The sequence below is a fragment of the Chaetura pelagica genome, unplaced genomic scaffold (assembly GCF_000747805.2).
Source record: "Chaetura pelagica isolate M959 unplaced genomic scaffold, ChaPel_1.0 scaffold737, whole genome shotgun sequence".
In the NCBI taxonomy this organism is placed as follows: domain Eukaryota; kingdom Metazoa; phylum Chordata; class Aves; order Apodiformes; family Apodidae; genus Chaetura; species Chaetura pelagica.
In genome coordinates, this window is record NW_009953813.1 from 1,508,108 (window position 1) to 1,520,084 (window position 11,977).

General features: G+C 47.4%; 1 protein-coding gene across 1 annotated transcript in view; it reads right to left on the bottom strand.

Moving 5' to 3' along the window:
- The window catches only part of NTRK3 (neurotrophic tyrosine kinase, receptor, type 3), a 213,549-nt gene that overhangs the window by 168,111 nt on the left and 33,461 nt on the right, over positions 1–11,977 (bottom strand). Inside the window, 2 exon segments of the mRNA XM_010001306.1 lie at positions 8,679–8,750; positions 10,050–10,124. Of these exon segments, the coding sequence (XP_009999608.1) occupies positions 8,679–8,750; positions 10,050–10,124 (147 nt within the window).

Genomic DNA, 11,977 nt, shown 5'->3' on the forward strand with positions numbered 1-11,977 from the left:
GGCCCGCGCGGTCCCGGGCACCAGCAGAGCGGCCCGGGGAACGTTCCGGGGAAGGGTCTCGGCTGCCGGAGGACACCAGACATGGGGCAGAGCCAGGCTCTAGCAGCTCTGCAGACACCGGTGCCCAGCGCTCCTGGGGAACACAAACCTCTGGCTCTTATCGGGAACCTGGTAAATATCCCACGGCCTCTTGCATCTGACAACTCACAGCTCAGCCCTTCACCACCAAATGAGGGGAGGGGGTTGGTGGGGAAGCTCCACCCTCTCGCCTAGTTCTCTAATAAAATTTAATAATTCCAATAAAACACACGCCCGCCCGACATATGACAGTTAAATTCTCGCCTACTCACACACCATCATGAATTAATGTCCCATCATTCATGCCCTGTCATACCTTATTGCTCAAATAACATATTATTTTAATGTTTCTATTTTTCTACCCCAGTGCTTATTGCCTATATATCAAAAAAGGAAAATCAGCCCTGCAATCACACTGTTAGTAAACCAATATCAGGGAAGGAATAATCCCAAGTGAGATAACCTGTGTTGATTCACAACTTTCCCTCATTGTTCACTCTCTCCCCCAGCAGCTTTCAAGCGGGTCTCCACATCCTCAGGTCCCTCCCTGTGCTGCACCTCTCACACTGGTGAGACAGGTAAGATGTGCCTTGCACCACATCTAATCAAACTGAGCCACAGGGTTTGGGGAACAAGCAAAAGAGACAGCCAGAAGCCATTCCTGGAGTGCCTCCATGCTGCAGTGACCTCAGAAGCCTTGGGACAAGATCCAGTCCTTGTCATGCCCAAATCCCCAGTAGTCAGCTGATTTGTGCTGCTGGAGACCTCAGAGACATGACAAGGTTTAACCAAGACACAACCACACCTCACGTTCAGGATCACAGCTGAGAGAAATGTTTGACCTCTCTTGGAAGGGAAGCTCACAACAGGACATCCACCAGGCCATTGTTGCACTGCAATGACTAAATGACAGAAGATTAGCCACCCAAAAACCTCAGCTTGCCTAAAGTAGACATTTTTTCCCAATCCTGAAACAAAGCTTGTAAAAACACGGACACCAGACATGGGGCAGAGCCAGGCTCTAGCAGCTCTGCAGACACCGGTGCCCAGCGCTCCTGGGGAACACAAACCTCTGGCTCTTATCGGGAACCTGGTAAATATCCCACGGCCTCTTGCATCTGACAACTCACAGCTCAGCCCTTCACCACCAAATGAGGGGAGGGGGTTGGTGGGGAAGCTCCACCCTCTCGCCTAGTTCTCTAATAAAATTTAATAATTCCAATAAAACACACGCCCGCCCGACATATGACATTTAAATTCTCGCCTACTCACACACCATCATGAATTAATGTCCCATCATTCATGCCCTGTCATACCTTATTGCTCAAATAACATATTATTTTAATGTTTCTATTTTTCTACCCCAGTGCTTATTGCCTATATATCAAAAAAGGAAAATCAGCCCTGCAATCACACTGTTAGTAAACCAATATCAGGGAAGGAATAATCCCAAGTGAGATAACCTGTGTTGATTCACAACTTTCCCTCATTGTTCACTCTCTCCCCCAGCAGCTTTCAAGCCGGTCTCCACATCCTCAGGTCCCTCCCTGTGCTGCACCTCTCACACTGGTGAGACAGGTAAGATGTGCCTTGCACCACATCTAATCAAACTGAGCCACAGGGTTTGGGGAACAAGCAAAAGAGACAGCCAGAAGCCATTCCTGGAGTGCCTCCATGCTGCAGTGACCTCAGAAGCCTTGGGACAAGATCCAGTCCTTGTCATGCCCAAATCCCCAGTAGTCAGCTGATTTGTGCTGCTGGAGACCTCAGAGACATGACAAGGTTTAACCAAGACACAACCACACCTCACATTCAGGATCACAGCTGAGAGAAATGTTTGACCTCTCTTGGAAGGGAAGCTCACAACAGGACATCCACCAGGCCATTGTTGCACTGCAATGACTAAATGACAGAAGATTAGCCACCCAAAAACCTCAGCTTGCCTAAAGTAGACATTTTTTCCCAATCCTGAAACAAAGCTTGTAAAAACACACACAGACATAGGAACAGTCTCAGGCAAAATATTTCCAGCATCGTCTGCAGCCTTTTTTAAAGAAATGGGGGGGAAACCAACTCCTTTGCAAAGCCACAGTTGCCCACTTCACAGGTCTGCCAAAAGACCACTTATCACACTTCAAAAAGGAAAATAAGTCCCCAGGCACACAGTGCAGAGCTGGAAAGAACATCTCAACATTTCAAAGGAAGGAGAGACAAAGCCACAGCATAACTGTGAGAGCCCAGGTACCAGAGTGACAGGTGTAACATAAGAATCCAAGCAGGCAACAAATACTTGTGATGTTGTTATAACTCAGCTTACATTGCAACAGCATCCCCCACCTGAAGGCCAGGTTTCACCAGAACCCATACAAGGTGTTATACTGCAAATAGATCAAAGAAGAACAGAGAGGAGAAATGTTATTATTCCAGGTTTTCAGATGGGCAACTGATGCAGGACAATACTTGCTTCAAGGTGCACAGTGCTTCAGTTGGAAAGTTTTTTTCTCAGGTCCTACTAGAGATGACATCAGTCAAACTCACTGCTCCACCTCCTATAACAATGCAATAAATGGTCTCCACAGCTGAGTGGAGCAACCTGCAGCCAGAATTAGCTACTCAGCTCTCTGAATGCAGGTCAAACAGTTTCAACACAGCTGTAGTCCTACAGGGAACTGGTCTCTTCTCTGGCCTTGTGCACAATGGCTGGTAGAACACAGGACCTACCTCTGCAGAAGAAGGAATAGCTGTAGTTAATCGCTTATCAGTCACCTGCTGTAACCACTGGGAACAAACGTGTCATCAAACCACTGCTGCTGATTAGCATATCAGCAAGTGCCTGTGCTACACTGGCTTCCAGGGGACAAAACAGATGGGGGGCAGAACGGAGAAGTCAATGGAAGCAGAGGAGATGTTACTGCTGTTTATTTTAGTGACTGTGCTATAAGCACGCCCAGTATTTTCTACAAGAACCAGAGACATGGGGGGAAAATGCCTTCCTGAATAAATCACAGCACAGACATTTGCTCCTGGAAGGAACTGGAGTAGGAATATCCTTAGAGTACAACTGGGCATTCAAGGGTATGCAAGCTGCCTGCCTGATTAGGGAAAGCAAAGGAACATTCTCCTAATGGAAATTAGAGGCTGTTTACCTCTTTCTCATACTCCTTATTTTGCCTATATTTATGGAGAAAATCAGTCCCTATTTAGTCCTTTGCAAAAGCAAAATAAAAATACATTAAATTATCAGGGAGGTGGTTTAGGTAAATGCACTTTACTTCACCCTCCCAGTGAGCAAAGAGCTTACATACAGTCATATACTGTGCCCTGGCTGATGCACACAGACTTGTTAGGCTGCACTGCCTTGAGAGCATGGAGGGGAAATCAAGAGCAATTAACACATGACAGTTTGGGTTAGGAAGAGACTGCCAGGATGGGTATGACAGCAGTGCAGAGATAAAAGGACAAGGCAGGGAAAAATCATCAGGAAGGAGAAGGAAGGATAATAGGCCATCCAGAATTAAACCGAGGGTTGCAGGCAGCCACAGGGCCTGGAGCTGGTTACAGGAATAGAATGAGAGAGAGAGTTTAACCCTGCTTTGTATATAAGAATGGCTCTTCCAGAGCAAGGTAATAGATCATTAACTATAAAGCAGGGGAAAATGACCCTCAGGCCATGACCGGAAGGAAACAGACTATACTTGCAATAATTCAGCATCTGATATTTTGTTTATTTCTTTAGTTAGTGTAAGTTCTCAATCAAGCTCCCAGACACCCAGAGCAAAGAAGCTGAACTTTGCCAGCCTTGCAAGATGGTTTTCTGCAGCCCTTCAAAACTGCATGGGCCTCATTTGCTGGAAGGCTTTAAAATTGCTGTCCTGAAACAGCACTGAGGGCAGAGAGCAACTCAGTAACCATGTACTGCCTGGGCCACCTCAGTTTTCAGGGGATGTGGCCCAGCTTCTTTCCTATCAAAGCCTAAAACCATAACACATCTATTGGAGTTCCCATGTCAGAGCTACAAATTACACCCAGAACCAGGGTACCAGTTCATGTGACACTGCTCAATTGCCATGAGCCCAACCAGGACACCAAATCTAACCCCATCCTCAGAAAACAACACAATCCACAGTTGGGGCTCCAAGAGGCTCCAGATTAATCACAGCTCAGGTTTTCCTATGAGAACAGTGCCATAGATCAGCCAGCTCAGTTTTTCACCAGGCAAAGCTGGTCCCTACACATTCCTGCCAGCACCTTCCAGATCTTCCCTAATCCCCATTTTTGGAAGGCTGGTAGGATCACATAGAAAAATGCCTGTGCAACAGAAGGTTGATCTGACCATACCATACTCAAAAAACCAGTTACACTCAGCATAAAGCTCCCCAGAGTCTCCATCTCTAAGACCCTTCAGTGAACACTAGAAGAGAAAGCTTCATCCTCAACCCCATCCTTACTCTGGCAGACAGCAGAGTCTTTGACAGGAGCTGTATCTTGGCCAGCCCACAAACCAATTTAGAGCACGTATAAACCTTCAGAACACAGTTTAGGAAGAGCCTCTGAATGCAGACAGAAATTGCAATTATTAATTTGCTAAATAGAAATCTGACTACTTAAACCTTATTTAAAAGTGTGCCTGTCTCAATAATTACACAGCCTTAATTTGTTTTCTTTACTACACAATAAATAAGGTGTGCACAATTGCCTTCTGTAAACACAAGGCAATGTCTCCTGACTGGTTGAGCACACAGCTGCCCAGGAAAGCATTTAGAGGGAATCACAGTCTCTTAAGTACCTGTTTCTCTGTAAAGGGGATGTGGGCACTGCAAATAGACTTGTCTAGCTCTAGGTGATATGCTGGGAGCCCACCCTCCTACATGTACAGCTTTACTGTCCCACAGTCAGTGAAGGCTGGATGCTTTGATCAGCAGCAAACAGGTCCTGTCCTCTCCTGTACACTGAATCCTGGTGCACCATGAAACTGGGCTCTCCTATAGACTTCCTAGTGCCTAATGAGGAATATGATAATGTTGTTTTCTTCCAACACGCTGCACTTCAACAACCTCTCTTTACTATTCTTCCTATTTCCAGGGTACACATAGAAAATATATATCCTCATGGCTTGTAATCAGGTTCAAATAAAATTGGCCAAAGCATTCCAGTGTTATTAGAAGGGCAGAGGGAGTGAGATCATGCAAGTCTTTCTCCAATAAGCTGTGCTGAACACAGTGACATAGTGAATATGTATTCTGATGGCTTGTGTGTCTTGAATTTTGGAACCGTATTATCCTAAAGTTTTCTCATAAGTCTCAAGCCAAAGACTGAGTTTTTCTGTCAACACCAAACCTTGCCTACATCCACCTGTACCACCTGCTAGCACTAATTCCCACCAATCTTGGCTACAAGGACTCAGTTTTCCACAGCCTAGATCTGCTGATCCTCAAATCCAGTGCACAGTGTTCTCCAGGACCATGCCCATATTAGCCAAAGGGCTGCCCAAAGCTGCACAGAAATGGGACCAGAAACACACCAGTGCAACTTTGCCCAGTGAGATGATGTCCAGTGAGAGCACAAAATGACACTGGATGATATCCAGTTTAGATCAGAGCCATAATTCTACTCCAAGAGGAGAAGAGGGACACAAAACTATTTCTAGATCCACATCTCTGGCTCCCAGTTACCCACTGCTCCTCCACAAACTAGGTTGGCCTCAAGCCCTTTACATTTATACAGCTAATTTAAAACCCTAAAGGACAGGCATGATCCTGGTAGGTTGTGCTTTGGAGCATTTTGTAGTATACCATTTTGCAGTTGAGTGCTGAAAATCCCCTTCTTGGATTGCTCACCTTTCCTCCCTGACTCTGGGATGGGGAGGGGAGTAAAGAAAACAAGCCTAACATCCAGAACCATTATCCTAAACAAACCCCCACACAACTCTGAGCTCCTGCAATTAGAGCTGGGATAAGTGATCTGCTTGTGATTGCACAGCTGGAGGCTGAAGACAAGTGTGTGTGCAGAGGAAGGGCCAGAAATAGAATTTGCCAAGAGAAGGCAGAGCTATCTGGTCCATCTGAGAGGAGGAAACCTTGATGAAAGGCACTGGGGATAAAACTCACTTCCCAGGATGGGAAGGAGTAGAAAACAGCTTTTTTAGCACTCACAACATGAGCTTCATGTGGAAAAATGCCTGGTGTTGCTTGAACCACCCTGCAAAGGTCCAGCCCCAGTTCCACCACCCTGTGCCAGCCCATCCCTGAAAATGACACTTCAGTCATGTCTTAAACATTTGCCATCTTATTAACTCAACTCCACCTGAAACCATCCAAATAGCCAGCAAAGGAGAAGGAAAACCAGGGCAGCAGTGATAACACGTAGCAGAAACTCAACAAGCCTTAAGCAAAACAACCCGTGGTCTCCAGCCCCACAGCCATCCAGCTGCAACCAGCTGGGGGATTGGCACAGCATCCCTTGCTCCTGTCAGCTACTGTACCTGGTTACAGTAGCTCAAGACTTACAGCAGAGTGACATTTCCATTAATCCCTTTATCCCTGGCTCCTACGTGCAGTGGCTGCAGAAAACATCAGGCTTTCAGCAACCCAAGCTCCCCAGGAGGCAATGGCTGCAGAGCAGCCAAGGAGGCACCTTGATGCACTTGGTTGGTGCTGTGACCATGGAGAGGACCCGAAGTGACACCGTGTGTCTTCCCCAGGCTGCACCAAGCCTGTGAAGCCACATCAAGGTGAGAGAACCCTGCAAAAGCAGCTTGGCTGCAAGGGAGCAGCAGCACTATGGCCTGAGAGCCTCTGGGGAGCAGGAGGGAGCCAGCATCCCTGCAGGCATCAGGTCTCCATTCCCAGGTGCCCAACATCCACCATGGGAGACATCCACCGTGCAAACATCCATGCTGCCAGGTCCCAGCAACAGCATCAAAACCCACTGGCAAACACTAACCAAATAACAAACTCACTTGCCTCGAGCTTCAAAAGGCAAGGAAAGAAAGATGTTAAGAAGGTAATCAATCTTACAGGGCCCAAGCAGTAAACAAACACATATTTCATCACCATGTACCAACCTTAACTCTTGACACAAGATGGATGTGGGATTTTTTTTTTCCCCTACAATCTCAAATGTAATCTCAGAAGACAAAAACAAGCACTTTTGGAAAAAGCAGTAACACTTGCATATGTACATATTAACAACACATCCAGCCTCAAAGCAAGCATCCATGGCCTTCTGAACTCCTACAATATCCAGTTAATTTCATCAGGAAACAAATGCTATTTATTTTATCTGCTAGATACATAAACAGCAACTGCACAATTGACAAACACTCCCCTCCCCACCAGAAAAAAAATAATCAGGTGGGACAAGTATTCAGAGAGAAGGCTTCCCAAAAAACTAAACAAAAAAAGAAACATTACAAATCAAAATAACAGAGTCAGAAACTGGAAGAATCCCAGTGGTCAGCATTAAGGAGGGTTTATGACAAAATTGCACTTCTTCAAACTCCAAAAGGCTCCACAGTCCTTAAACTACTCCTGCCCTTTGCTACTGCAGATCTCCTATTAGCAAGTACTTTACTGTCACTTAGCAACTGTGACTGGTTTTCCAAAAAGGAAGCTTTTGGGGTTTTCAGTTCAGATAATCTCTGAGCAGACAACCAAAGACAAAGCTATCCTGCTCTGCAAGTCACATCTGTCTCCCTCTGCCAGGAATATGCCCCTACTGATGGCCTCGTGCACCCAGACTCCGACAGATGTGTGCTCTGACAGTTTTTCATGGAAGAAGACACTAGGCATTGGTTTCTAAAGAAGGGTACATATCTCTCCATCCAGCCTATCACCTTGTGCCCAAGGCTGAGGCCTCTCAACTCTTTTTTAAATCTTTTATACCTATACCAGGAATGAAAGGCATTTGATCTCAGTTTCTTTGATGTGGCATTTGAAGCCCATGCAGCATCTTGCACATTTTCCTGAAATTCAGGCTTTTCTTGGGGAAAAGTAAATACATATCCAGAAAAGCAATCAGTGCTCTTGGCCATAAGGATGTGGGAGTCTCCTGGAAGACTTTACCTGGTGGTTAACAGTGCCCCAGCAGCCGGACACTTATGGAATGTCCTATGATCACAGGCCTCCAGCCTTTCTGACACAAATGTCTCTACCCCAGGCCCACAGCAGAAGCCAGTTTATGAAGTCAATAGTTACAGAGCAGAGCTGGCAGCCCCACATCCCAGGATTTGTGCTGGAAAAGCACCTTTTGGTTAAAATCACACCGCCACCCCCCCAAAACTCTGCAGAAAGGAAAATGCGCACCAGCCACCTCCCGGCTACTAATGAAGCAAGCACTTGTTAGAACAGCAACCAAAGCCAGGCCAGTTAACAGGCACCAAAACCCACCAGCTGCCCAGCAGGAGCTCACCCCACCCTGCACCAGGGCCTATTCCATTTCCCTGTGCCATCACTTTTCTTTCTCCCCCACGTCTATCACCTCTCTCCCTTCTCACATCAGCATCCCCCTGCTCTCCTGTTGCTCTCCCCAGCAGGCACTTTAGGGGGTCTCCTTTCCACCAGGAGCAGAGGGAAGAGGTGGCAGGAGCAGAAGGCACTCACATGTAGCGCAGGTGGGGGTTCTTGGCGAAGGCACGGGGCTGGATGTTCCGCAGTCCTGAGTTCCTGATTGTCCTGCAAAGAGATGCAGAAGAGCACCAATGGAGTCAAGGTGGACAACTGCTCTAAAACCCCACACTTGGCACCTGAGGTGTTCTGGGAGACCTTAATTTCCCCCTTGGCATCACATCGCTTCCTAGACAGCTTCTATGAGTTACCAGAAAAGAGGAAATTGGGCTTTTCAGCTTCATCTGATATGGTGACAATGGAGGCTCAGCACAGAGCAGCTGGTGGGCAAGACTCTCCCCCCATATCCACCAAGGCTTGCTGAGGTGTCCTGGATCATCTCCTGCTCCTCTACATCCATCTGCCTGCTCCCACAACAAACCTAACCCCCAGCACCACCACCTCCCATCCCTCAAACCCATAAGATAACTTCTCTGCTTGCAGCTCTGGTAAGGAGAGGTGAGTGTTTGAAGCAGGGAGTGTTGGACATTGAAGGGAGAATCCTCTTCCCACCCTATTTTGGAGAAGTGGTATCAGCACCAGTGTTTATTAATATCTGCTGAAGACAACAGTATTCTCAAGTCCATTGCTGCTTCCTTAGGTGAGATAAGAGCAGCCAGTCTGCTTACAAGGTGTGCATGTGTGTGTTAAAAGTACAGTTTGCTGGGGTTTGGTTCCTCAGTGCTCAGCAGTGTAGACATCTCCTCCAGCCCACAGGCAAGCTCTACCTAATCTAAGGTTCCTAGCAGAGTTTCCAATTAGCCCTGAGCTACCCTCTGCATCTCATGGAGGCAGCACCCAGGGCACTCCCAGCTCCAGGAGGATGCAGGAGGGGGAATTAAGAGATTCTCAGATGCCTGGAAAGTCTTTCAGTCTCATGGGCCTCTGTCTTCCCTCGATGATGCATAAAATTGACCTCTCCCAGTGCTCAGAGGATTGTGCCAGGAGATGCAATTCCCTATGGTGCAGCACCACCATGATGGCAACTACAGCAAGTGAGGACCAACAGTCCAGCACTGAGGGATGAGTGGAGACAGCTGGAATTACACATTGTGGAGCTGAAATGAGTCAGAAAAACGCACAAGCTCAGAACCAGAACAGCGGGGGAGAAGAGAGGTCAGGGCTGATGTGTGTTGACAGAGCTGTCAGGAGCTAGCAATCTTCCTTCTCACAGACCCACCAAGGACCAAGAACCACTTTGTCTCCATTTTGCAGAGTCTTGTAGCAAAACACAGCAGAGCCAGTAGCTTAAACAGGCTCCAAACACCACAGTGTGGAGACTGCAGACAGAGGGAAACCAGAGCTCTTTGCTGGAAGGAAGGGGCTGCCCAACTCTGTTCTCCTCCCCAACAGACAGGACATACTCACAGCCTCTGCAGTCCCGTGTACAGCTCCATGTCGACAGCGTTCAGTGTCTGCAAGTTCTTCCAGTTCTCTATGTGTCTGTGGAGAAGAAGGAAAGGCTCAGCTGTGGCAGAACCAGATGGTTGCTCTGCCCAAGCAGGGGGCAACACACAGCAAGAGCTTGTCATGTCCTGCCACACAGACCCACCTTTTCCCACTTCCCTTCAACAAAAACCTTATTGCAACAGGTCTGGGATTGGACCTGCTCAGGCTTCAGCATCCACACCCTCAGACACAGATGGCACACATCACACTGCCAAAACAAGCAGTTTCTCATGCTTGTTTTTATTCAGTTTTCCCAATGTTTTAGGAAAGCCAGAAAATATGGGTTTACCCACAGTTTTGAACATGGAACATGCAACCAATCCATGGAACCACCTTTGCCAAATCATTGCTGCTCACCATGCACATCAGTGACACAACAACATGGTTGAGACAGTTCACACAAAGTGGGTGAAACAAATTTGGGCCTAAATAGAATAAATAAAGTCATATTTATCCAGTCTTTTACCAGGGTGGACAAATTGGGTACAAGCCTTTGCTGGTGGGAAGTGCTGCCAACGGAAGAGCACTGAACTTGGTTTGGAAACTCTGCCTTTATTATGAATTCCTCGGTCGCCCGGGGCGCTCTGGCAGGTGTGTTATAGAGAACAAAAACAGAAATAGATCTGTCACCCTGGAATCGTTACTCAGTAAATATTAGAGCCAGGGGAAGGTGACAGATCGACAGCCCCAGAGAACAGGGCTCCCTGTTATCAGCAGCACAGGAGCAGTGTTGGCAGCAGCATGGTCAGCTCCCTGTGGCCACAGGCCCTTGCTAACAAGCTGCAACACTGCATGGTGGGGAAGGAGCTCAGTCCTTATCCCCCAGGCAGTTCTTAGCCAGCTCAGGTTTTCTCCCAGGCTGAGCTCAGACACCCTCCCACCAGCAAGCACAAACATATCCCAAGGGTCTTTTCCAACCTGGATAGTTCTGTGATTTTCAAGACGGTCTTTGCTGGGGAGTGGAGATGGGTCCTTTTGCAAAGTGAACTGAGTGGGAGAAAGATCTGGCAGGTCCCTTTAGACCACATGTAAAAACCTGAAGTTTATGAATACAAGAAGAAACATTTCTAAGTCCTGCAGGGTTGGGGTGATAAACCAACACCGAGAAACATCCCTTCAGGGTGAGGAGGTTGCAGGACCCCACTTGGTGGTCTGGAGTGTAAGTGGGAGAGGGACCTTTGACCACTTCCAGAGCAGTCATGGGAGTCAATATGTTGTGCCTCCAGCACTTGCTATGCCTGTGCTTGCACAAGAACAGAAGGATGAGCATGACAACAGTATATGGACCTATTTGAGCCATATCCTAAATACCATCTGGCTCAAGAAAGAGAAATACAAAGCCTGGACTAAACCTAAACATATTTCTCAGTTCTCACTATGCAGATCCAAGGAAAAAAAAAAAAAAAGAGACCCACAAGAGTCACCTCTGCTTTCCACATGTTCCATAACTGCCTGCCTGCCCTGAGGGGTTAGCCTAAGGACACAGCACAAGCTCCCAACCCGCTGCTGAGTGACACCATAAGTTACGGTTCATCCTCAAGGACCTGGACATCAGCTTGGATTGCCCATGTCCCAGACAGAATGAGAACCAAAACATTATCACAGCCATTTTGTGCTCCCTGCCAACATATAAGCCCCCCCACCCCTTCTTGACTGGGAGGCAGCAGTCAAAAGGTCCAACAGTTCACTGAAACCCTTCTGAGGCAGGGCAGGACTGCAAGTTCAGGTCCTGGGCCACAAGGTTGCAGGCCTGGGCAAGGCTAGAAACACAAGTTGAAGCTCCCACCTGCAGTTCCTACAAGCCAAATGCAAGGGTCCTCCAAGAGAAAGACATGGGAAGAAGCAGG